This window comes from Choristoneura fumiferana, chromosome Z (genome assembly GCF_025370935.1).
Source record: "Choristoneura fumiferana chromosome Z, NRCan_CFum_1, whole genome shotgun sequence".
Lineage (NCBI taxonomy): Eukaryota > Metazoa > Arthropoda > Insecta > Lepidoptera > Tortricidae > Choristoneura > Choristoneura fumiferana.
This window is the reverse complement of record NC_133472.1, coordinates 10,437,362-10,464,678: the sequence shown is the minus strand read 5'-3', so window position 1 is coordinate 10,464,678 and position 27,317 is coordinate 10,437,362. Positions and strand designations below refer to the sequence as shown.

Here is a 27,317-nt window from a genome sequence, read left to right as displayed (position 1 = left end):
ATTCATTACGTTTTCTCTTGAAACATTAAAACTTCTACAAGTACTGTCTCAATTCCATATAAATTTAATTAATATTTAACAAGGCATTAGGGCACTTCCGTCACACGTGGCGAGAGGAGCGCTGTCTGGAGTCGCGGGCGCATACCCCGCACCCTGCTTGCAAGGATATAATTATAAAATTCCAATTATAAATTACTGGTTCTACATCCTAACTCGTGACTTAGTTCGCAGGAAACTATGAACGAAAATCTGAACATGAGCCTAATAATCCACAATATGAGAGTGAACATTAACATAGGTGCATAAACCCTTACGGTTTTTTACCGAGACGAAGGAAAACGAGCTATCGGGTAACCTGATGACAAGTATGTACCATAACCCATCGACACCCGCAAAACCAGAGGATAAAAGGCTAAGATAGAATACCGTGTGTACTACTAAATTCACCGGATTTCTTACTCTTTTCAACATAATTATGACATGCTATTTTAGAAAATTTCGATTAGACTCAATCAGTTTTAAGATACACGATTTCTTAAATGTGTACAAAATTGGTTACGGATATACCATGTCAACATCGTCACATCTGACTAATGCATGGTAGGTATTTAACATTTTTAGATTTTGACTTGCTCAAATTCCATAAGTGTTACACATAGCGCCCAATCATTTCGGAAAACAGGAAGTGAAAAGCTTCTATTCGTTCATCACGCATTCCTAGCGTGGATCGCATCATTCAGCATGATTTCATACATAACATTGAGATGTTAGTGCAAAACTGTTTCTCACCTTCCACGGTCATCGGATCTCCTAGTGTGGGATTTGTTTCGTACACGCCTTTCATCTTCATTAGTCCTTCCATGGCAGCTTGCTCTTGTGCAACCTGAAACCAATGAAGGAAATAATGTTAGCTTCTAACATCTTACAGCTGCCACTTGAAGCGATAATATCGGCCGTAGATGCATGCACGTAGATACAAATACGGAAATGTAATATTTAGCACCCAAGAAGATCTACATAGAGCATGCCTACAACGAGTAAGAAGCTTACTTTACAATATATTAATTTTAGGTCTTATTTTATAACGATATTCAAAGAAAAATTTGGCGATTTGAGGAGCAAAGATTTGAGCGTCAATTATGCCAATTATTAAGTCGTTAAATCAATTTAATTTCTTGTTATAAAGTGACGTCACTTGCCTGTTTATTCAGTTCGTGCACTTTGGCTTGTAGTTTCTTTTTCTTTTGGTTCGGTGGCAAGTCTGAATAATCCTCCTTTCCGTCCGTAGACATATTGTTCTGTAAATATACAAACATATGGTAAACTGGTTTTAAAAAACACATTCAAATCAATTCACAAAAATCCCACACGCATTAATTCTAGTAACTGATATTGCACTACATTTTTTTTCTTCTAACCTATTATTTTTTATTTATTTGTATTATCTACTATAATTTTCATAGTTTTTTTCCACACTTAAAATCAGACAACTTATAATAAATACCGAATAAAACTTTAGTATTTTATATATGTGAATAGTGATATTGCTAAACATAAAACACGAGTTTGTACCCAGAACGAGTAGGACACAATATACGTATTTTACATACAAATATAACAATAGCATATGCCGAAAATACAGAAAGCCGTGCAAGCATGATACGTTAGAACAAGCAAGCTGAAGGCAAACGCACGGTTCTTTGTTTATGACAAATTCTATGGGTTTCACTTTCATTTTCATTATTCATTCATTAGTATTAAAAGAAGAAAAAATATTTAGATTTAGTCCAAGACAATCCTAGTTTAAGTTACTCCTTATCTATTTTGATTAAACTGAGCCTACCGCTAAATCGAAATAGTTTTGATTTGCAAGTGGCCATTGAATTTTCATTTTTATTTAGTATTAAGTAAACATACACTACTGTCACTCTGTAGACATGTTATTATACTAATAATATGAGTCGTAAAAGGTGCTATGACTCACAATTAAACTTGTTATGAAATAACTTTGAAACACTCATTGGCGAATGAAAATAAGGTAATTGTCTCGGTGGTATTAGTATAATATTAAGCGTACATTAACCAAGACAGCTTACTATAGCATACTTTGTGTAATTATTGTTGTTCTTTGTGTTATTGTTGTAATTATCGGTAGTACAATTTTTGTTACAACACCTGCTGCTGGCAATAGGAGTAAAACGAATAGTATGTTGTCATAAACAGTGTCGCACCGTGTGAGTCACGCTGCACTGACCTTGAACGAATTGCACGCCTCGACAATCTTCTGTGGCCAAAGCGTTAACGGCGCGCAGTCGCAGGGAAGGCAAACAAACAACATTAAAACAAATAAACGATAGGACAAGACAGGACTGACGCCGCTCCACGGGCGAGCCGCAGGAGACGGCACAATGAACACGGACGCCAACAAGGAAGTGATCGAGAAAAAGCTGTCCTTCAGTGCGAATGATAAGATAAAAAAGTAAATGTCCAACCAAACAAAACTGAGTTGTATAGCAAAACAGGTAGTGTTAAGTAAAATGTAGTGATATCAATCATGCTTTCAGTTTACATCCCCAACCGTTGAGGGTTAACTTACTTTTTCCGTTTGTGACAAGACACCGGCCGCAGACAGCCAATAATACGGAACAGTTGTTATGTGAACCCATGTTAGGTAGGGATCGAGGGAATAACATACAAAAACAAATTAGTACCTCCAAATTATATTACCAATAATAAATGTAGGAGCTGGCGTTTAGTCATCGGGTTCTCAAACAAAACCATTCATTCATTAATGTGATTACATTGAACGAACCTTACATAACTACACGCCAGCTGTGGAAACGATAAAATATAAGAAATTAATAATAATAATATTTAAGAGAACGTACATACTTTCAATTACGTAAACATATTTGGAACAATATCATATTCATGCCTTTATTACCTACGACAATGTGTCTAATATAAAATATAATGAAGAAAAGCTCTATAATGCCTACTTTCGAATAAATTAAGCACAGCCCCGACAACCATGGATGGCAAGGCAACATATAAAAGTTACATACGAAATAATATATTCTGATAGATTAAGATTACATACTGCAATATGTCAAATATACTGGGTGCGTTCCATACCTCGCATAATTTAACGCTGTTGTATTTCCCTAAGTAAGGTGGATTCCATAATTTTGTCTCACCTTGTTGGAGCTGAATATGGAGAGCAGTCCCCCCCTCTTCTTGATGCGGTTGCCGGAGACGGTTCCCCGTACGGTGAGGTGGTTGTGGTGGTGGTGGGTCGTTGCCGCGTCCGTGGTGTCCGCGCCGGCCCTCTGCTCCTCGAATGGGAAGTCCTCCGGAGGCACGAAGCCGGATTTGTACCTGTCTATCACTAGTTGTGTGTCCTGTGCAACAAAGGTCAATTATTAAACGAATCAGATGCAAGCTACACAAATGACGTCATACATAAAAAATATTTATATAGAAATAAATGCCTGCTGAGTCAATTTTACTTATTGAAAATGATCAATGTTAATATTAACCTTCACGTTTTGAAGGGGCAATTTCATTACGAGATTTATAGTAAGCTCTATAGTAAGAACTAAAATTAACAAAGATTACGATAACAAGGGTAAGATAGGGGGGTGCTATTGCAACTGCAGGGGAGCCGCTCCCTACCTTAATAAGAATATTTTCGCATGGTGTTTAAGTAATCACAAAATAATACGGTAAGGATTCGGTCGTCGGTTAAACTCATGGCTCAATGGCCACTAAATGATTATTGAGAAAGAACTATTGAAACTATAATAATTTTATTACTTTATCTGAGCCCGAACAAATTTCCCATACCTGAGAAGTTCTTACTTCACAGTATAATTCAAAACAATTACCCGCAGAGCTAGTGAACTGGTTTACGTAATATTGCTCAAAAGTAAGCCCATGATTTTACGCTCGTTTCACGGGTCAAATAAAAAGTAAGGTCAATGCGCGTAACGCCCTAGCATTCTCCTTGACAAGTATCATAATAATCAGCGTGCGACACAGTTATAAAATATGTACGCTTCACTATACTTTACGTCGCGCACCAGTTACATTACACTCTGATACACCTGCCGGCCAATGTCATTAGAAACAGATTACGTTACCTCTTTTTCATTAATACTATTGGCGGCGTGTTCCATTCCTTCTAAGCACTGCATTATAATTGGAAAAACTTTTCTTTCAACATCCACAGAACTCAACATGAAGTTCTTTATGTTTTTGATACGTTTCTCGTCCAGATCCTGAAAAATGTCGAACAGTTGGGTCAATAAACTAATGTTTTTTTTTACATTTCTTATACAAAATGGGTATTTTTATAGCGGAGTTGTAAAGTGTTTACTGAAATAGAAGCGGTTTTTCAATTTGTAAAGTCTTTTCATGTGACCTAGTTGGCGAGGAGCCAGTGTGCATAATGCGGCTCTCGAGTAGAGCATTTCCCGAATTATTCCAAAGTTCACGTGACTCACGGACACGCTATCAGAGAAAGTTGTAAAACATCGAACAGTCAAAAATACACCCATGTTTATCTGTATCAAGTGCTTGGGCGATAAATCGTCAAACTACGACTAGCTGTTCCGAGGTCGGTAGTAAATGCGTTTTTCCGTATTGAAATAGCGGCAGTGTCGCTTCAATCACGCTAAAACAAATTTATCTCATAATCTCCCTAAGTATATTTAAGAGTGGCTTTTACCGGTGGCATAAATGATACTAAGTATGTACTTGCTACGCACTGTAATATAATATGCAATAATCCGTTTTTGTTTTCATAAAGCAGCCAGATTGCCGGAATTTGCTAAGATATTTCATGGTATGTTATGTACTTATGTATGATTGTCTGATATATATCGAAACATTTTGTTTCCTAATCCACCATAGAACGTTCTTGCGGCAAATAACTAGTGATTTTCCTTGTCAGGGTGTCAGGCAATGTGATGTCACTATGATATTTTCTGTGGAAAGGTTCTACAATGCGTCACGATTTAGTTGGTTCGATAGTTCTGATACAGCCACATCACTCGGCTGACTCACTTGTAGTTGTTTGAAAACGTGGGGTAGCCGCTGTTCATAGTGCTGTCGCTGTGCCTCGTTGGTTTTGCGGAGCTGGTCAGCGTACTCGTGTTTAGCATCCTCGCACGCCTGACTTCGGAGTTTCATGTTTGCTTTTTGTTTTTCGACTTCGGCTCGGCTGTAAGAATCAAAGATCATCTTTAAAATATTGATTAAAATATATATTAACCATGTGTGACGACCGGATAATCTAGCGGTTCGCAAACCTAAGTTTGAGGTCCCGGGATCAATCGGGGTATCGAGAACATGAAGAATAGAAATATTTGCTCTGAGTCATCGACGTTTAATAAGTATGTCTATCCGTTGCCTATAGTATCCATGGTAAAAGGTCTGTTTTGCTATTCATCTGGTCCTAAACTAATTTAGAAGTACGTAAACTGGTGTAAATTAATATTGTCAAAACCGAATAAAGAACTTTGATGCTGACATACCGTGGCTTGTACAAACAAATATTTCCGCGTAGATTTACTTTTTAACAATTAATATTTCTAAAACAAGTAAATGGAACCAACTATACCGATTTGAGCAATAATCTGCTCAGACGTATGCATGTGTAGTATAAATAACGCAGTCCTATTAAACATGATGTCATCATCAAACACTGACACACTGCAGGGTTATTCCGAACCTTGTATCTATAGGATAAATTGCAAAACTCAGGTACTTATATATAGTAATATGAGTAATGGGTTCGTGCAAAAACAACCGCTTTAATCTATACTTTCACTGTAAATCGAATAACTGCGATAAATAAATAACGATAATAAACAATCCCAATCTTGATATTGGACATGTTTACGAGTTTTATTTTGGTATTGTAATATTTTTAATATGAAGCTCTATGAATGCCGCGCATATTATTAGCAGCCAGTTGCGACCTTGCAAACTAATTACGAGTAAAACCTATGAAATCTATGAGGTAATATTCGTAAAGTGGAAATAATAATCAGCATTGGGTTGCGTGATAGATAATAGTAAAAGTATGGCAATTTTTGCGGTGTGTTCTATAACCGCAATATTCGTGTAAATCGGTCGAATAACAAGTAAGATAATGTTTGCGAACACGTCGTGCATGTAAGAATACAATTTAAAATATCTATATTATATTTCGTGTTAAATCTAAGAGAGCTGAGATAAGCGTAACAGTGTACCAAATTTGAAGCATGATAACTTTATTCGAATCGAAGCTATGTATTGTTGCATTGGTGACAAAATGGAGCATTCAAACCTGCGGGCGCCGCCAACCATGGCTTACAAACGTGTAGATAGCGAACGTAATCATACGAGTTATTTGCTAGTGACCGACCGATGCCTACCGCTAAGTGTGCACATGTAGAATATGCCCAGTTGTTTGTCAATCATATGTCATTGTGCTGTAATAATCGGCTTTTGTGAAGTTATTTATTTATTTATCCGGATAGGGGCAGCCGCTTGTAAGATGAATACGAATGCCATGCCAGAGACGCAGGTGTTACATGTATTTATTTATCTATGTATGTAAGTATCTGTATATCCTATGTGTTGTGTGTGTATCTATCTAATACATTTAAACGAACAATTCTTGTATATCTATAATTAGAATCTCGGAAACGGCTCCAACGATTTTGATGAAATTTTATACGTAGTGGGTTTCGGGAATGAAAAATTGATCTAGCTCGGTATTATCTCTGAGACAACGCTGGTTACCGAGTTTTAGCTTGATCTCGCCCAGATACTGTTTATCTATAGCCCAATACAGTCGCCATCAGAAACATTGCAGCAGCCTTAGTTAGGTGAACAATACAATATCTTATCGCTTAAAAGCAGTCTCTTTCAGACCGTATTGTAGTCGTTACGGAAACAAATATAAATAGGCTAAATCCCTAATCGGCAAAGGAAGATAATTCCAGAGACAAAGTGAATACATGTAAAGGAGGATAGAATTTAGAGGAAGAAGGAGGAACAGACAAAGATCGAATAATATCTGAACACACTCTTACTTGATTGACAACACGGTCGTGTTCAGATATTTTAAGATATGATGGTGACCATCATGGTGACTGTTTCCAGAGTAGTCTAGGTTTTGTTCGGTTTAGACTGTATTTTATCAAATTATGATTAATACTGGTCGAGTAATTAAGAAAGCAATCAATAGTAGCCGTGTCACAATGCATCATCTACCTTAATGAAGCTGATTAATAATGAATTTGCGGTTGGAATAAACCAGGAAAGTCCGCATGAGGGCAAAAAGCGATTACAGTTTATTTTTATATAATGTGTCATCTATAGTCCAGTTATTCATTCTGAACGTATTTATAACAATACCTAAGCATAGGTAACTTTATTGAAACAAAAAACGAAAGTGTTATTTATTATAGATGATGGCAACTCTGATTTTAAGTCCTTCGCGAGCCTCCGCCTCCATCGGCCGCTGACGACTTTAAGTACAGCTCGCTATGGAGTTCTTTGGAGCATGACCGACAATCGTAATTGTAGGGATGGTCAGCACCGACAACCTGTGACCGACAGACATCCGCTACCTACTTAAAGGGATTTGAGGGTTTTTTTTTAATATTTCGTCTTTGATATTATCTGTGAAGGCATTTACCTCAAATTGAGATCGGCATCTGCCCTTTGGAAAGCTTCCAACGCCCGTTCGGATTCTCTCGCAGCGCGTTCGTATGCCCTCCGCGCTCTGTCTAGAGACCCTACGGCTGAGTTCAGGACGGACATCTGTCTGGCTCCCTCATTTAAATGTTGCTGAAACAAACGACATAGTAACATTAGCTCTATTATCCAAAATAGAATTGCACAAACAATAAAATAATTTAGTGTCTCCCTTACATGCCTAAAGAATTAAAGTATTTTCATTAAAAATATGCTTCCGTTGTGTCGTGTCAAAAAAAAAACACCCCATATCAATAGACCTCCATTTTTTTTAAATTCATTAATTGAAAAACATTAGGTAATTTAATAAACAACATCATGTTTTATCAGATTCACGCACAAGAAAAACATATTTGTCCGGAAACAATCGCGTTTATTCAACTAATCAAATCATATTTACACGCTGATTGCTAGCAAACTTAGGGCTCGAAAAATGGTATAATATAAGCAGTCGGTGCCAGAGCAAGTTTGATGCAACCAACAAGTAACAATAGAAGTAATGAATTATAGGGGACACCGGGGACAAAAGTAACATTTGGAGTTTGTGCTCCGATTACTCGCTATCTATTATGTAGTTGCTCAAATGAATATAGCTATATAAAACTTTTGTTTATACTCTATATATATGCGTCCATTTTACTAAATAGAGTTCGGTTTTTTTATAATTACAGCACTGAAAAATAATTATCGATTGTTACTTTTCTCCTCTAGGGGTAGGACGAAAGTAACATGGTTAGAATCGAAAGTAAACCCCATGAAACACCACTTTACTGAAGTGATCTGCATAACCTATGGTCACTTCTTTCTACTTCATGTAAGTTTAGGTACTTTAATGTTTAATGTTTGGAATTTACGATGTCTAATTTTTTTTGCAAAAAAAAAACTTTCTGCTCTTCATAATCCTAAGCGGCATTTGAACTCGATCCTTAGCAAAAAATTAAATGTTTTGCATAAAAATAACTTAAAAGACTCCACAAGCAATCAAATAGTGTTACAGTACCCAGTAGTCATGTTGCATAAAAATAACTATCGCCCATGTTGATATTATCGCCCTTATGATAAACTAGTGTTAACCCGTGGCTTCGCACACGTAAATCATTTTATCCAGTAGCTGAATTGAAATTTAGGGATTTTTTTAAAATTCCCGTGGGAATTCCTGTAAATTAAATCGTTGTTTTCATTGACGTTACATTAAAAACAATGATGTCAAATTTCATGGCTCAAAGCCCAGCGGTTGTTATTTCAAGATTTTATCTAATATCGGATTAAAAAGTAGCTCATGTTTTATTCCAGATGTCCAGCTATCTACATACCAAATTTCATCCAAATCCGTCCAGCCGTTTCAGCGTGAAGGAGTAACAAACATACTCACTCACTCACTCACTCACAAACTTTCGCATTTATAATATTAGTAGGATAAGCGCCCAATAGATCCATCTTAAAATTTTACTTCAAGGGTGCAAAATCATGTTAGGACGGACGCAGATACCGATATCGGATCGGATAATCTAAAAACGCTCTTATTCATGTCATTAAATTTTCCAAACTTTTATCCAAGTCAATTTAAGCTTTAGATAAAGTAATATAGATAAACCTTTAAACCGTTTTTAAATAAATATCGTCAAGTGGCTTTAGTTAGGTGGTATGCATACAAGAGAGTCGTAAAAATATTGACCACAGTATATGACGGCGTCATAGAACAAACTTCTTAGAAGAAATCGTTAGCTCATGTAAAAAAAATCTTGTTACATTGTCCAGTAGCAATACTTAGAAAAGTATGTAGTACGTGACCGTGTTCCCGTTCGATAAGAGCTGGCCCAGTACACGTGCCTCATAAGCGTTTTTAAACAATACTGGAAAAAGCATGTTTATTTTAAAAGTTTTAGTGAATTTGCAGGACGTAATATTGCCCACAACTGTAATGCCATCTAGCGTTAACATTTATTGGGGAAATGTGAAATCCTACCAACCCTACTAATATTATAAACGAGACAGTTTGTGTGTGTATTTGTAGACACTAACTAGGACTCTGGAATAACACAAATGCTACCCTATTTAACTGATATTAAGTGGATCGGAAAATGGATGGAAATGTATCCCCAAATCTCAACCGCTAAGGGTAGAGTATAGAAATGAATCACTCTACTAGTGACCATAACCGGTGCAATAAGGTCGTCGGCGTAATTTTAGCAATAATTTATCCGGTTGTGACAATAATTAGAGACATTAAATTTCACACTGATGTTCTTGATTTAACTTACTCATGGAAAAACACCTTATTTATTCCATAATAATTTAATGCTTTCCTTCATTTCTCGGGTGCAGTTTCCGGTGCTATCGCAAAGTAAAATTTACACAAGGTTTTTATGGGGTTGTTTTTGCAGTTAACAAGTAGATAAGTTGATGGTGACCCATTTTAATTAAAGACACTACGAAATTGTCAATTTTGACATTGACTGTCGTTGATCTCAAAAGTTTTACAAGCATGCCACTACGAACGCTGCAATCGATTACTCTACCCCCACCGTCCGTGGGGCCTGCACATAGCCGATACCTTGACTCGAATATATCTTAAGTTGAAACTAGGTCAGGTCAAGACATTATAATGTAGGTAATTGCACTTGCTGTATAACCTTATCACTATGCAGTTTAGAGTTCGACAACATTCTGTCAACTGGATGACCGTTTTGTAAAAACAATTATCAAGGAAGCATAAATAGAAGTGCAGTTATCCAGACCTGTAATACATTCGTGATGCGTGTTCGTTTTTAATTGCACCAAGACTTACCTTCCTTTCTTCCCTGAGTTCTTTTGCGAGCAAATATAATTCTCTGACAACATTGGACTGTAAGTTTTCGGCCACGACCTCGCGCTGCCCTGCGAAGTCACCCAGCTCTTGTAACAATTGTCTAAATGCTTTACATGATGTGTACCTGAAAAAATGTTTTAATATTTAAAAATATAACCGAACTTGATATCTGAACCAGCAGTTGCTAATAAAAGTAGTCATTCGTTTGCTTAATGGGGACATCTGCAAGGAAGACACATTATATCGTTTCAATTACATTTCCTTGTTCTCAAGATGTATTTACTAGTTCAAAGTGTAATTCTGATCGTTAATTGGTTTGTATTGTTTTAGTGATGTTTAAGAACTGATGACTAGGTACTTGCCAGCTAGTGACAATGTGTATGAAACTGGCACGCTTAAACCAAGTTAACGAACATAATCTAGTTTGTTTTCATTTAAGGAAGTACATAAGTCTTATTTTGTATCGGTAACCTTCCATCGGTACAGTTAAGGAAAAAGTTTAAGGAAAAGTGCGTGTCGGACTACGCATAACGAACGAATTGTTCTATAGTTGAAATGAAATTTGATGATTTAAGTTACCACGGTTTAAAAGTTAGATTGGGGGGCAATTTCTTTACGTATCTGACATTTTACACAACTCTATTAAAAAGTGACCTCGGCAGGCGCGGCGCACTCCGCGATATAGGTACGATTCTGTAAGTATCAAAACACCCCACGCCGGCGTGGGTTAACTCACTAGGGCTATGAGCACCGCCCGGCATGCACGCTCGCGGTCTCGCTCGAACTAGTCGCGCCGCGTAACGCTACGTGTAGCTGTGTGATTTTCGTGAAGATATTAGAAAATCTATCATGAAATGTTATGTTACCTGAACATGAATTTAATTTTTTTGGTAATTCATGAAAATTTCATTCATTGCAACACTAAGTTTCTTACTATTTTCTATTCTGTACATAACATTACACTAACTAACCCAATTCTGTTCGAAACCATATTAAGTGCGACTGCGACAAAAGAACAGATAGGTAATTCGCGATTTACCAATGCCCACTGCGGGTGTACAAAACCTTTGAGGCAGCCGACGACGCATTCGGCACGCGACCTTGTACAATTATCAATTTTGTGACCGTCGGAGATCGCAGGCACGTCAATTTAAAAATGCTAGAACACTAAGTATTTGTCCGAATTTACTCTTAAGTTATATGCGAGTATTATTTTTTTGATTTACAACCCTATCCTAAACCAAAACGTAGGTGCAGAATAATAACGACCTTCGCGCGCAGCATTAGAGTTCAATGTTGCTTGATGGTGCGCGGTGATTTTGCTAATAAAAATTACGTAGGCAAATAAAATGGCGGTTTTCGTCAACATCGAAAGAGAGAACCTTCTGTACTTCTACTATTACTTATTCTGTGACCTCGGTCGGTTCGGTTGCATAAATGGAGTGACCCCTCCTAATTTTTATTTTTTTGTCGTAATTTTATTTTATGAGCTGGTGGCTACCGTTATAGATTTGATACCTACGAAATTTAAAAACACAAACAACAAACATCTGACTGAAGATAAGTGGATGGGTCCTAAACGACCCTTTACATAATATTTGGTAACATTCTCAATTGCCTGGGTATCGAAAACCCTACTTGCCTCAATAAAATGTAGGTATTGCAAAAAAATATAAAACGTGTATCAAATTTAAGGCTCGCTTTAGCTCCACCACGAAGTATTGTACCTACAGCCAAGTGCAAGATATCGACACGGCCAAAGTTACAAAAGAATTATACACGACCTTAACGTTAAGTTCATAAAGTCGTGTATACATATTTTTGTAACTCTGGCCGTGTCAATATCTTTGCACTTGACAAGTTTTTACGTTGCCTCACTCAAACACCCTACTCTGAAATGTCTACCAGCTCTCGGTATATAGCGGTCAAGGAAAGACATTGAACACTTTATTCACATAGCCCTATTGGTTTCAAACTAAAATGCCTTTGTAAGGCTCTTTTTAGAGTGCCATTTTGGCATCCTAAAAAGAACGCATTATAAAGTCTTTCGCATTGCTTCCGAATCATAATTGATTCCTTCCCTAACGTTCCCTGTGCGTTTTCGCCACTCGCAACAGGACAACAGGTCAAGCAGGTTCCGAGAGGCGAACATGCTATTTGGTCAAGTGGGAGCGTTTTCAGAGGGAACCTTACTACGTAAGTACGTACATTAAATGTGTATAAATAAATATATATAGCAAAGAGAACGTATGAAATCGCAGTGCAGCAGCTAATAATGTATTTCTATTAGTTTCTTAGTCTCGCAAAAAGTATAAGAGGTGATTTAGGATTTCACTTGGTGATACAGCAATTTAATGCAAGTAACCGATTGAACAGCCCAGGCGAGTTTTCTCTCAGGAAGATTACTTTGTATGACTGTATGTATCGAACTTGCTGTCAAGATATTTCTTATACGATCGAGATACATAAAAAGCAGAACAGAACCCTCTTGTTAGAATAAGAAATTAATATTCCTCGCCTTCCTTGATATGTAAGGTATTTTTTTAATGAAATGTTATTTGAAAATTGATGTAGTAACTTGAAAATTAGTATAATTGGTCTAACACGCGCTGCTAAAAAAATCATTCGCTAAAGCATCAAGTAATTAATACTTTTATTATAAACGATGTGAATTGGTTCGAACGATTAGTGACTGTCAGCTGCTGGACTCCAGCCAAGAGACTAACGGAATAAATACTCACTGATATTCGTCTTCTTCCTTCCTTTTTGGTTGAAAATTTTTGACAAGCCTCCTGTAAAAGAAAATAAAATGTAAAATTAACTACTTACTATCGTTATTGTTCAAAAAGTATCTTCTGACCTATATTTTTGATTACACATTGGAACTGACTTGGAAGTAATGTAATCAAATACTATAGGAACATTGCGTGTTCGTATAAAATAAACCTAATAAATAGACATTAAATTAAATAAATTGATTACGCTTATACACAACTGAATCAATAATTTAATTATCACTATTATGAAGACGTTGTGAGTTTAAGAATGCTTACCTAAGTTTTCCCGCATATTCTAATTCAATTGCGCATCTCTCCTTGACAAAGTTTCCATATTTGTCTAGAAATTCAATTCCTTTTTGTGTGTGGGCGGACAAGTTATCATATTGATCCTGCGAACAAAGAAAATAAGCACGTTATTGACAATCATTTAAATACTTATTATTAGTAAAAAAATAGCTTATTATTATTCATTATTTTATTTAAAACAATAAAAGGAAACTGGGCATGATAGCCGGCCAGTAACGGGAAGTTGACTTGTTGATAACGTACAGCATCATTCAGTACCAAGACCGTATGGAACTATACTATTTTAAAAGGATTATTGTAATTCAATTTTAATTATACGACGACGACAACGAAGATTTCAATATAAATTCTTATAACTGACATTTATGTAAATTATAATGTAATATTATATTGAATGAATAAATAAACTAAACTATATGTAATTTCAAATTATTTATGAAAGTATAATTCTTACAAAATCTATCAAACATTTTCAAATATAAACCGGCGAATTATTCATTAAACAGCGATGACTTCGACACGATTCTCATTCAATTACTATATTACAAATCACTTAAAGCAAAAAAAATATCTACAAAAAAGTGAGCATCAGAGTTCCTTTCCCACCGCGTGGTCGATCGATCAATTGGAACGGGAACACAGGAGATTGCGTGTAGAGATGCGCACGCGATGCAGCCATCAACGCAGGCGCAAGCGGTTGCGAGGGCAGACGCACCGCCCTTGACTCTACTCGAGGTGTGATGGGTGCAACGACACCAACAATGGACATCCGCTGTATCGCTAGGGATGCTAGTCTAAGCCTTTTGTTTGAACCATTGCATATTTTCCATATCAGCTATGTAGACTATAGTAATTAAACTACTAAATTGATGTGTCAGTTGGAAACAGTAGGCTGTCAATTAATTCACGCTACGCTGATGTTCTCTAACAGTTTACAGAATTGTCCGAATGCGCGGCCTTCCTGTTTGTCAAGGTGCCGATAAGAGGATGTAATTTAAAACTGTAAAATAGGATAGTAGTCGTACATCGAAAATGAGTATCATAAAATAGAGATGGTATTTTTATCATGTTCCTAACACTCCTAGCAACTTTGAAGACGATGAATGAATAAAACCCACTGAATAGGTCAATAAAGCGATAATGGCCGAGAGCAATGTGACTTAGTATGATCTCCATTGTACGTTGCGTTATAACCAGAATGATAGTTTATATATCAGTGACAAGCTACGGAAAGTAAGGTTACTATGTACTTAAGTAGTTTTTCTACCTTTATAATGAATTGTAATATTTCAGTCCTAGTAGTACAGGTCATCCAAAAATTGCAACACTCATTTAAAGGGAAAGGTTTGGCGATTTGTGGCACAAGAACAAAATAATTGCGATTTTTATAATAATAAGTATGACAACGGGAGGGCGTCTAAAATGACGTATTGGTGTTAAATGATCAAAATGATGGCCCTAACGACAAGACAATAAATAAAATAGGAAGATTGTAAAGTACGAAATTTTATTATAAAATTACGTTTAGCATAAAATACTACACTATTTAATAAACTCTTTTTCAAGGTAGCCATGCTGGATGATGACTTAATGATTCTACATACAATGTACGTTAAATAATAAACTGGTACGTCGTTGGCGTTTTGTTTCGCTGATAAGCAGGTGTAGTATAGAAATGTGTGTTAATTGCCAGTTCTATAGGTGCACTTTTGCCGTTCAAACGGCTCGTCTCATCAGAAGTAACAGCTTTGTCGTAATTGTACCGTTCATGTCCCAGATGTCTAAATACTTGCGCATTTTGACCCATGGCATTATAACGATTACAAAGGTTACGATGTCAAGAATACCATTCAACCCTGTATGGTTCGCTAATGAGATATAGCTATTCCAAAGACCAATAAATTTACTTGAAGTGATTTTCTAATTTTCAATAATTGTAGTGCATTGCATGTAAATGAGTGGTTCGTTAACCTGGGGGGTTGGAGTGGAGCAGGCGGGTCGCGAATGTGAGAGTGCCTCAACTGGACGTGGGAGAACTGGAGTGACAACTATATGCATCGATAAAACCAACTACCGCGAACAAGCATACTCCGTATGCATTAACTTTGCGCGTTATTAAAATTGCAGCTATTTCTGGAGCCATTAAGTTCAAGTTGTATGACGAGAAAGCTTGCTAAAGTAGGGGAGACGAGTGACTGGTGTCGCTGTCGAGGTCTTAATTTAAAATATGGTTTATCGTGCGTCAGACCGTTAAGATAAAAATGTGTTCCAAAAGTATACTGTCAACATAGAATTGTAGTATGCACTGCTTTTTCATAAATAAGCAATTTTGTTTTGACTTAAAATGTAACCAGTGTCCACATGATATTTTTTTGCTTCGTGAAAGATAGATGGCCGGTCATTGTTTTGTTTGAAGTGTACGATGGAGTATGGCGAACAATACCACAGACAACAGCATTGAGAAACGTGGCATAAATTAAATAAATGACGCTCGATGTTGGTGTTAAGTGTTCGCTGTCTCACCGTGGTTGCTTGAAGGCGGTTCGTGGGCGAGTAGCCACTGGAATGCGCACTCTCTGCCGGCCCCATCAGAATGCAGATCACACTTCGCATGGTTGCCGACACGTGTACGGCTACCAGTTACCTTGGCTAATTATTGGTATACAAATGAATTTACAAAGTATTACGTGACAATACGTACTTAGAAATGCTTGGGCATACAATGTCCTAATTGTTCCGTTGTACCCCTGGATGTATGCATCAGCATTTTGTTTGTTTTTTAGAAATGTGACAAAAAAAAATAAACGAAAGACAACACTATTATTTTTGAATGAAGTTTAAAGACATGGTGTTGGTTAAAAATATGCATTTTATAGTCTATTCTATTATTATTACTGATGATTTGGTATGGTCACTCTAACTTTAAAGTTTACCTAATATGACCCTTCAAATAATACCCAGATTTTTTTTTTACTATCCTAATGGCTACTTGCTGGAAACACAAATCTCGAGTTAGCGTTAAGCTCAGTTTAGTAGTGTTAAAATGTATGGAACTGTCAAGCTTAAGCTATGTTTAACTACTAAATCTAGATTTATTTTTTCCTAAATGCCTAAATTACTTGAAAACAAAAGAAGATAGAAGGCTGATATTAAACAGAATATCCTGGTCTGCCAGTACAACACCGGAAAGAATGACCAAATCCGTCGTCGGAGCCACAGCAAAACCCTTTTCTCGGTTTCTAATTTTTGATTTTGGCTGTAACACTAAACCGAATTTGAAGTTTACATGCTCATTCGAAGCAGAATTTAACATTCTTCAATATTGAGGTGAATAAAATTTGTACCGTTTTTGTGCTATAAGCAAAAAATGAGAAAAGGACAAAATTTTCGCAGTTATTTGGCTTCCAGAAGTTATGGTCACCTCCTAGGAAGGTGCAAACTCGAATTAAACGTATTTAGGACCAAATGAAGGTATAAAAACGATTTCCAGCTTTCTGGAAATTTATTCCCCAAAACGCTGTTAGAGGATTCTATTCTATTGTCCTATATATAATTATAAACATACTGAAAGTTGGGTCACATGCACACAAGATGTATATGTGACAATCCGTAGCAAAAAGGTCCTTATGGCAGGCTGCCTTAAGGACCCTTTTGCTACGGATTGTCACATATTTGCATGATTATTCCATGTAGTCAGCGAGCGGGCTAAGTACGACGATCATGAATAGCCCGCATTTTTACACCATATTTGGGGCAGCGCCTGAACTCGCATCTTATTAGCATCGTGTCAACGCACATAAGTAACAAGTTAGAGTACTTTTTGAATGTCGAGAATGAATAGTGGTTCACATTGCATGGCTCATATTTAGCACACACGCGTCATTGTGTGTCGTTGAACCTGTCAAAGCTTTGTCGATGGTGGCGTGGCGATGGAAGGCCGTCAGTCCGTAATAGCTACATGTCGCGGCACGCGATAGCCAAACATAAGGCGTGGAGTACGATTATGATAAGTACAAAAACACGGTACTTTCGGACAGCTGTTACTTAGTAGCAAACAATAAGCATGGATGTACATAACAAGCATGGTTTAAAGCGCGCTATTTAGTCGCGTTTATTTATTACTTAAAGTGTTTTAACTAAAAAAAATACAATTGGCTTTGGGAGTTTTAGATCCCGCGAGTCGGTCTCTTACGTTTTTAATCCCCATGGCTCCGCAATTTATAATAATTATTGAACTTTCTCACAATATTTCACTAAAATCGGTTAAGAAATGCGACCTGGACAGGAGAACAGCGGACATCCAGACAGAAATATGATAACATTTTTACCCAAGATGAAACGGAGACACTTCGCCCTTTCTGGGTCAATTCTAAATATAGAGATCATCTGACATTACGTCAAACGAGAGTTATAAACGTCAAGAGAAGAAGCATTTCTCCAGCAGTGGAATCCTATAATAGGACATTAAAAAAAGCAAGACACTATCATCCCACTACATTAATTGCAACGTACATATTGCAAAAAGAAATTACACAAATAAATAATCCCTCTTTTCGAATCCTTCCCTTACGAACATTCCTACTGACTGGTAAAACTTCTACCAGAAAAATTTAAGAAATGCTACATGATTATTTAATGGAGCGTATATATCAGGCTTAAGCGTTAAAGAGATATAAGAGCTATGTCGGGCAGATAGTGGTATTATTAGTATGTGTGTTTGGCTGGACGAAGTGTTTGTAATACTTTACAAACAATCGAGAGAAAAAACTATAAGTACTGAAGTGAAATACTAATAATCAGCTTTATGGACATAATTAAACTAATTAGTTTCAGTACTAGTAAACCATTCATTTAATAACGGTTAAAAAACATGAGTGTAGTCTTGTCAATATAATATGTTGAAAAACATGAGTGTAGTCTTGTCAATATAATAATAATAATAATATATTGCTTAGATAATTAAATTAGGTACTCGTACAATAACGGCGTATAGCTACTTTTTACCGGTCAGTGTAATTTATAACAACCACCTAGTTAACCAACACTCCGAAGATGATAGTTTCAAACTCTGATAATAATATACGCAACATATGTAACGGTTAAAGCAATCAACATCACAATAAGAATGAAATACGATGATAAGTATTCCAATTTTACATTTATAAACCATAAATGATAATTCCATAGGCCTTTAACCCGTCGGACGCCCTGCGCGCCACAGTGGCGCGTATCTAAATACTCGTGATTAGTCCATTTTTGTTACTGGTTTCGATCGGTTCTCTATTGGATGGTATAAAATTATTTGTAATATTATTGTTACGCATAATTTTACGCATAAAATTAAAAAGCATAAGTACAGAACGCATCATCTTCATGAATACTAACATCAAATAGCATAAATAGAAAAAGTCATAATAATAAATTTGCATCATTACAATGTGCATAACGACAATCACGAGCCCTATGCACTACGAGAAAAGGTTAGTATTGTGTTAATATATATTTAGGAACTAAGGCGAGGTCTACGGACCTCCTATTTCTGCGTTGCTTGGGCGCTTCGCGCCTGGATATCATACTAACCTAACCTAACCAAATGTACCTAACGTGATCTAACCTAACCTAATATTTTGTTGTTCATTTAAACCAAATAATCAATAGCCCAAACAATAATAGGCACAATGTGTATTAGTCTAATACAAATTAGTCCAACTGAAATTATTCTAATAGCTTAATATGCCAAAAAAGTAGTAGGCCAAAGTATTACTATGCGACAGTACTATAATACAAATTATGCCAAATCAATTATGCGAAACTATAAGTCTTAAAAAAATTATGCGATTGAAAGGGTTCCCGTTTGATCACCCTTTAACATAGGGTACTTGTCCAAAATTACCCAAAAAAGTCGTTGGTCGCGCGACGGGTTAAATAACCAAATTGACGTTTCTGAGTTGGCATGACCAATTGACCACGCTCAAAATTCTAAACAAGTGTGATGTGATAAAATAATACTCCTAACATAACTAGTCGGGCAAAACAGCTTAATATCCAAATAAGCTTCTCTTTGGTTTCCTGAAGTCACTTCTACTAGGTTATCCCGTAATCTATAACTAAAGAAGCATTTAAGTGACACCCCATACTCCTACCCCTACAGTCAGTTTGTGATAATACAAAATACGTAGTTCGTTATAGGTAAATACTAGTAACTGGAACTTACTATTAGAACATTACGTGTGCATTTTCTATTATTAACCTTCGAGTATGTTGTCTGCGTGTTTTAAAAGAGAATTCATCAAATGTGGAAGTCTCTCCTACGGCACTAGTCGAGATCTATTTTCTTTTTTTGGATTTCCGTTATTTTAATTCAATACAAATTATTAGTACTAATCTGGTTTTACTCATTGCCCATGAAGGAATTCAACTTTTATAAACCTTTTTAAGGACTATACCTTTTGATTGCGTTGACTTAGAAGTTTGATTATTTCAATGTTCTGAGGGGTAGCTAGCAGGCCCGAGTATTTGATATTAATTTCAGCTTGATACCTCGACGCGTTCCTGAGACAAAGGATCTTGACAGACGGACGGACAGACAGACGTACCGTTGAACAACAAAGTCATCCAATGAAGGTTCCGTTTTTAGGGTTCCAGAGCCAAAATGGCAAAAACGGAACCCTTATAGTTTCGTCAAGTCCGTCTGTCTGTCTGTCTGTCTGTCTGTCTGTCTGTCTGTCTGTCCGTCCGTCCGTATGTCACAGGCATTTTACTCGAAAACTACAAGATGTATATCAATGAAATTTGGAGTACAGATGTCTTGTCAAAGCCGCTATTTAGTTTTGTACCTAGTTAAATTACAAAAATAAATATTTATAGGCGGGGCACTCCATACACGTAACAGTAATTGATAAAAAAAAAAACCTCGCATCAACGTGTGGCACATAGTTCGACAGCTCTTTTGAAAAGATAGTAAGGTTTCTCCACTGATGAAGGTAACGCTTAATAAATACTTTTAACGAAAATTGGTTTCAACATAATCGGATTTACCGTTTTTGAGTTATTGCCGAAAAACTGCGCTTCTCAACAAAACGACGTAAGTGCCGTGAAGATACGCTCTTTTTCAGGTAATAGATTTTAAGACTGTAGTAAGTGTTTTAATTGTGTTATAACGCACATAATATTACTTGATTTTTTTCGTAATGGCTACGGAACTGTATCTTGGGCGTGTCCGACACGCTCTTGGCCGGTTTTTTATTGCTGACTGAGGTATATAAGTTAAAGAGGCCGTACCTATACAAAATGTTAACAATTGTATTAACGTTAAAAAATATTACAGTAAAACAATCATATTACTAGCTATAGAATGCAAATAAAATATCAGTCAAATTTAATAAGTATAAATTTAAATCTTTAATATGTATTAGGTAGTCGTTAACACTCTTAACTTAACACTCATATAACTCCGTGTTTAACTGAAAAAGTACGTAAGTACTTACATTAGCGAAAGATGGTTTTTCGACAGGCGAAATATCGCTAGATGGCGTTACTATCGTGAGGTCCGTTTGAAGTTGTAGTCTTGCTTGCGATTGGCTCATTTAGATATTTATCCAATCACAAGCGTGACAGAAATGTCAAACGGACCTCAGGATACTAACGCCATCTAGAGATATTTCGCCTGTCGAAAAACCCTCAATTGACTAAATTAAATGTACGCTTCTTAATTCGCGGAGACGAAAAACGCTTAAGTAAACACTACTATCGGAGCGCTTGCCTACCGCATTTATACTTGTAACATGTAATTTGCTAAATTGCGCAGGTATCGCCGACGACCTTGCAATCTCGGTATCTAGACGTCTTACTTGAATGCCAATGCCATTTAAGATCGAGATCACAACACAAATAACAATAATAGAAGTCAGTGATGAGAAATTTAGCCCAAGATGGTGATTTGTTGCTCGAAGATGTCTCTGGCTGTCGCTGTGACCTTTATGTGCGTTTCACACACTGATGTACCGTTTCCGTTGTCTCCGGTATCAATATGACGGCGAGTCATACCGGAACCCGGTCGCGACATTCGCATCGATTTGATCGAGCAGCGGTGACTCACGAAGGAGGAACGCCCTGGCCCCGGCCTTAGCTGATTAGTACTCATTACTCATCATTAGTTAATCAGACAACAATACCCACCCGACACGATAAGATTACGTTCACGGAATCAATAACAAATGATAATGATGCTGTAATAGTAATAAATTACTATTTCAAATAGTAAATCTACGAAGGTGAATCATTTCAAGTAGACTGTTTTATTCTTTCTACATGTGGTTTGATCACGATATTAGATTTTGTAAAAAAAAACATTTTTAACACAAGCTTTTTCTGCTGACTGTACTTTTTTGTTGGCGTTAGGTACTCGCATTGCTATTCAACTTACATATATATACCAAATTTAAGTCAATCTAACTACTAGAAGTATATCAAAATTAATTTGCAAAATTTAAAGGAAACAAATAAATTTACGAGGTGAAGTTAAATAAAAGCTGATAATTAGGTATAATAAAGAATCGACATTGAACTTTTCCACAAACATGATAACAGCTTGCTAGCGACACTTTCTGGAGAACCAGCGCATTGGGTGTGGAAGGCCTTTACGGTGTCAAAGTACGCACACAACTGAAGTAAAAGACCAAGCTATATCCGTGCACGAGAAATTCTCTCTACCTACAAACTTGCAGTTTCGAAGGGACGTTTTTAGGGTTCCGGAGCCAAAATGGCAAAAACGGAACCCTTATAGTTTCGCCATGTCTGTCTGTCTGTCTGTCTGTCCGTCCGCGGCTTTACTCAGGGACTATCAATGCTAGAAAGCTGTAATTTTGCACGGATATATAAATAAACTATGCCGACAAAATATTACAACTAAAAATTCAAAAAAAAAATTTTTAGGTTACCTCCTATAGACGTAAAGTGGGGGTGATTTTTTTTTCTCATCCAACCCTATTGTGTGGGATATCGTTGGATAGGTCTTTTAAAATAATTAGAAGGTTGCTAAAACGATTTTTTGATTCAGTGATTTGTTTGCGAAATATTCAACTTTAAAGTGCAAATTTTTATTAAAATCGAGCCCCCCCCCCCCTCTAAAATCTAAACAGGTGAGTGGAAAATTTAAAAAAAAATCAGGATGATAGTAAGTATATCAAACTTTCAAGGAAAACTATAACGGCTAAGTTTGCTTGAGAATTATTAGTAGTTTATGAGTAAATAGCAGCCTAAGGTATAAAATATACCTAAACTTAGAAGATTCCGTATAAAATACGAAATCCTTAGAAAAATATTACTTAATTGTTTCGTAATGGCTACGGAACCCTATTTTGGGCGTGTCTGACACGCTCTTGGCCGGTTTTTTTAAATTATACATTTCTAGTTGCTTAGACCTCTTGATGCGTGTCGGGCGTGTGGCAGTGTTCACAAAAGTACCTACATTCAATAATGAAGAGCGTGGGTCCACCGTGTTCTCCACTTACACAACCGCTCATACGTGCTTTGCTTACGTCGGAGTGGCACTTTGACGTTCACGAGCCCGGCCATTCCAACACCAACTGGGGGAGACCGTACAAGTTTTACTCTCACTTTATGTAATATCTTGCACAACACATCAGGTGACATAATTAAATTGTAAATAATGACAGCTATAATGTTGCTGAGGGATGGTATCTACATAAGGGCCCAGTTTCTCGAAGCATATTAGCCTAATAATATGTGTTTTGTCTCATATTATTTTATAATTTATAAGACAAAACACTAATATTATTAGACTAATAAGCTTTGAGAAACAGGGCCAAGGTCATTCATAATCATATGTAACCAATATTGGAATCAAGGAAGACTTGATGATGATAAATTATCATTGAAAAGTTTCGTCTATTTCCTGCCCTGCCCTGGTGACAACGGGAACTAATTGGTAGTAACGCCAAATCAACGTTTTAGATCGCTTTTTTATATTACGGAGTTCGGATGTAACAAACTTCTTCCTCTCTCTACTTCCCCTTTTTCTTTATCTGTTAGTAAATGCATACGTAAGCGTCCAAACTACCACTAAATGCAACTAATAAATAGGAGATCTAACGAGGTAAAATTCCAACAAAAATATTCGAATCACATAACGTAAGTATGTAGCCTAAAACGTGACGTCAATGCAAGTGCTAAATAAAGTCTAGATAGCCTTGAAGGCTGACGTCCATGTCTTTGTTTGGAGTGATTCTGGCAATTCTGTTCGTTTGACCAAACGAACTCACCAATATATCGAACATAACCGAGAACACCAGTAGCTAGTATTAAGGAAAACTAATCAAATACGTTAATTGCTAGTCACTTAAGAAACAAGTTTGCTAAGCATGTCATGGCATTAGTACTATTGCGCTAGGCTAACACTTTTGAGATACGAGTCCGTTTCACGACTAATTAAAGTTCATAAATAATACTTAATCGAGATATGACGCTAAGATGTTACGGCGGTATCTTTGAACTTTGAACTTTGTTAATTTATCAACACACACGAATAAATATAATTAAGAATGTATGTACTGTAAGAATGGCCGCCCTAGATGGAAAAATAAGGTCAAAGCGGACTATACCCCACAATATAGCAAACTAGATTGACTGCGACTTATTGACTTCGGGTACGCTGAGGTTAAATTCTAGCAACTACAGTAACGAACAAACTTATTCAGTATGTATGTGTTTAGATTAAACATTTAGCAACATGAGTTAAATGTTAGGTAAAGTTCATATTCCTTCACAGTCTCCCAACTAGAGGCCATCATCGGCTCATAAGGTCGCCATCTCCTAGGATACGGGAAGCTAATCTAATTGTGAAGAATTTAAAACAAGAAATAACAAAAAACCTCTATAGTAAACCTAACGACGTATACGATCATAGAAAATGTACACGTTAAAAATTAAAATCAAAGGTGAATAATAGAATAGGTAAGAATGGAGATATTTTCCTAATGTTTACAAATGTAAACATAATTCCATTACATTACATTGTTGAGGCATCTCCCGTTTGAAACCATTACTAAATCAGTAGGAGTGAGTCACGAATAGCAGTGACGTCACGGGGTGCCAGGGTGACACGCACCCCTGCGGCACCCGCCGCCGGCACCCCCGGTGACTCAGCGCCACCCACCTCTGGCGAGACGCCCGCCACATTCCGAAAATAAATAGAAATTGATACTGTTACAATACTTGGGCTACTCATTCTCGACAGATACCTAGCTAATTATAAAGTATAAAGGCTTAATAAGACTCTGAAGACCGGAAATAAAGGACAAAAACTAAATTTCGTAAAAGTAGTTTGACTCTTGAGCTTCTAACAGGGATGAAATAATTAAACAAGAACATCTGTATAAAATTGCACACTAATAAAATCTGCGAAACAAATTACCATCTCATTATTTTGAAACACGTATTTTGAAGTGTTCGTCATCTTTACTTGCATCTTTAGGTACTATCCCCTTTTTTAATGACTCTTCACAAACTATTATTCGACTTGGAATGTTTGCTTGATACTGTTTACTAGTTTGACATAAATAGCGCAAGCAGATTTTCTCCCATTTACAGTCTTAATTAGTTTAAAAAATATGTTATAACTTTATAACTATTAATAATGGCTGTGAAGCTATTAATTTAATTATTATGCATGAAAAAAAGGTTTTCATTCTAGAACGAAACGATAAAGATAATTATCAGGTAGTTCACAGCAAGGAACTGAGCTGTCCTTCGAATTTAACGGAAATCGAAAATAACACGGTGTATACAAATAATAACTTAAAGAACAGCCATCAAAATATTATTTTATTTCACAGTGAAAGCATTTTACACCTCCACTGATGGTTTCTTAAATTTTATCATGATCGGTAGAAAGTCTTTACGATGATGTTTTCAATTAGGTTCTTAACTAATAATATAACATTCCCGTAAAAGTTTAACAGGTATATTGAATGACAATGAAATATACTCATGTAATTTATGTACACATTTCTAAATTACTTTGTCTTGCTTGTTTTAATTGTCATTTTTTTTAATGTCTCTCTGTCAATTTTCTTTTGGATCATACTTCTTGCTTGGTAATGATATTCTATCCAAAGTGCTGGTAATAGAAAAAACGTGACATGTAAAAGAGCTCTTTGCGGCCTAACTTACAGTACAAAGATTCAAAGACTTTTTTTAAATATTTGACAAAAACTTTTTTGATGAAAGCATTATGACAACATTTATTTATAAAGCAGAAGAAGTAATCGAATTTATTCAGAACGCAAACTAGTGAAACTTTCCATGTTATGCAAACTTTCAACATATCAAATTCAAAACGCGTCCGTCTTTATCACGTAACTGATTCATTTCATTTGGACTTTCATGCAAGGGCGGCACCAGCCGATGGCCCAAGGGGGGACAAGTTGATATGGAGAATTACGGGAATGATCGATCATGCAAGTCAAATCAAAGACTTAGGACTTTGGTTTGGTTGCTTTGCATTTGGCAATACTTTTTAGGATCTCTGGGGAGGGAACTGACCCTCCATTGCTCGCCACTGGCGACACCTTTGCTTTATCGTTTTGTTTTTAAAGCAAAGCATAACCGAAAGCATCGTTCAATACATTTGTAGAGGTAGACAAAACAAAATTTAATTTCAAGAAAACAGCTACGCACATTCACAAGCCAGCAAATAATGCTTATGACATATCTGTTGAAAGGTTGAATGAAAGTGCGCGAGAGTGTCTTTCTCAGTGAGAATCACTACAACGACCGTAATTGTAAAGATCAAGCAAAATCTGTTACGACAATTTGACGGCACATCCGGCAAGCGATTCAAATTTGTTAGTCACGTACAAACTTTTATAAGTTAAATATTTTTGGCACTTTCTTTAGGACTCTGCATCTTCGTTAGTCTCACGTTTAAACAATAAAATAAATTCGAGTAATACTGTATTTATCTGCGTGCTAAGTCTCTACGTGACAGCATGAAAAATAAACGTGAGAAATTACATATTATCGGTTGGACGTGATACGAAATTCCAAGTCGGAAATCGAATTATATTGAGTGACATTAAAATCAGCTGTAAATCTTGATTGCATCTTTTAGTATCAAACAAACGTGTAACGCGATGCAAGGGTCCCGTCAGCGCCAATGACCGTGCAGTGAGGAAAGTCACTTTCGACGCTCAAAGAAAGTGTTGCGAGGACATCGTTATTTCGTACTTATGTAAGTATGTAATACCTACTCGCTTTTGCTCGCGACGTCGTCCGCGCAGAAAGAAAACGGAAATTTACTTTCTTCTTAATCTCCGTAACTACTTCGGCCACATTTCATCCCTTATTTTGCCCTTTTAGGGGTTCAATTTCTAAAAACTCGTCCTTAGCATAGTGCTCGCATATTAAGAATCATTTATTCGCAATTCGCAAAGACAAAGGGTAAAAATAAGAATAAAAGCAAGGACAATATAAGAGGAATACTTATAATAAGTTTTATAATTTTGTAATTGTAATTTTAATTGCTGCACCCAACAGGGTACATAATATGATCTCCTAGTTTAAGTCACACCACCTAAAGCCATTATGTGCAATAAAGTATTGAGTATTGATTGGCTTTTTAGAGTCTTTTTGTATTTTTATTACAACTC

At 36.4% G+C, this 27,317-nt stretch overlaps 1 protein-coding gene across 3 annotated transcripts in view; it reads right to left on the bottom strand.

Moving 5' to 3' along the window:
- Cip4 (formin-binding protein 1-like Cip4) overlaps window positions 1-27,317 on the bottom strand; it is a 66,025-nt gene that overhangs the window by 7,755 nt on the left and 30,953 nt on the right. The window contains exons 2-11 of one of the 3 annotated variants that reach the window (XM_074085756.1): window positions 13,615-13,730; window positions 13,303-13,353; window positions 10,541-10,685; window positions 7,694-7,845; window positions 5,068-5,224; window positions 4,143-4,280; window positions 3,198-3,401; window positions 2,255-2,284; window positions 1,200-1,298; window positions 790-883 (exon numbers count right to left, since the gene is read on the bottom strand). In XM_074085756.1, coding sequence (XP_073941857.1) covers window positions 790-883; window positions 1,200-1,298; window positions 2,255-2,284; window positions 3,198-3,401; window positions 4,143-4,280; window positions 5,068-5,224; window positions 7,694-7,845; window positions 10,541-10,685; window positions 13,303-13,353; window positions 13,615-13,730 — 1,186 coding nt within the window. The remainder of the gene's footprint in view (window positions 1-789; window positions 884-1,199; window positions 1,299-2,254; window positions 2,285-3,197; window positions 3,402-4,142; window positions 4,281-5,067; window positions 5,225-7,693; window positions 7,846-10,540; window positions 10,686-13,302; window positions 13,354-13,614; window positions 13,731-27,317) is intronic. The other 2 variants (XM_074085766.1, XM_074085775.1) reach the window with 2 other exon arrangements.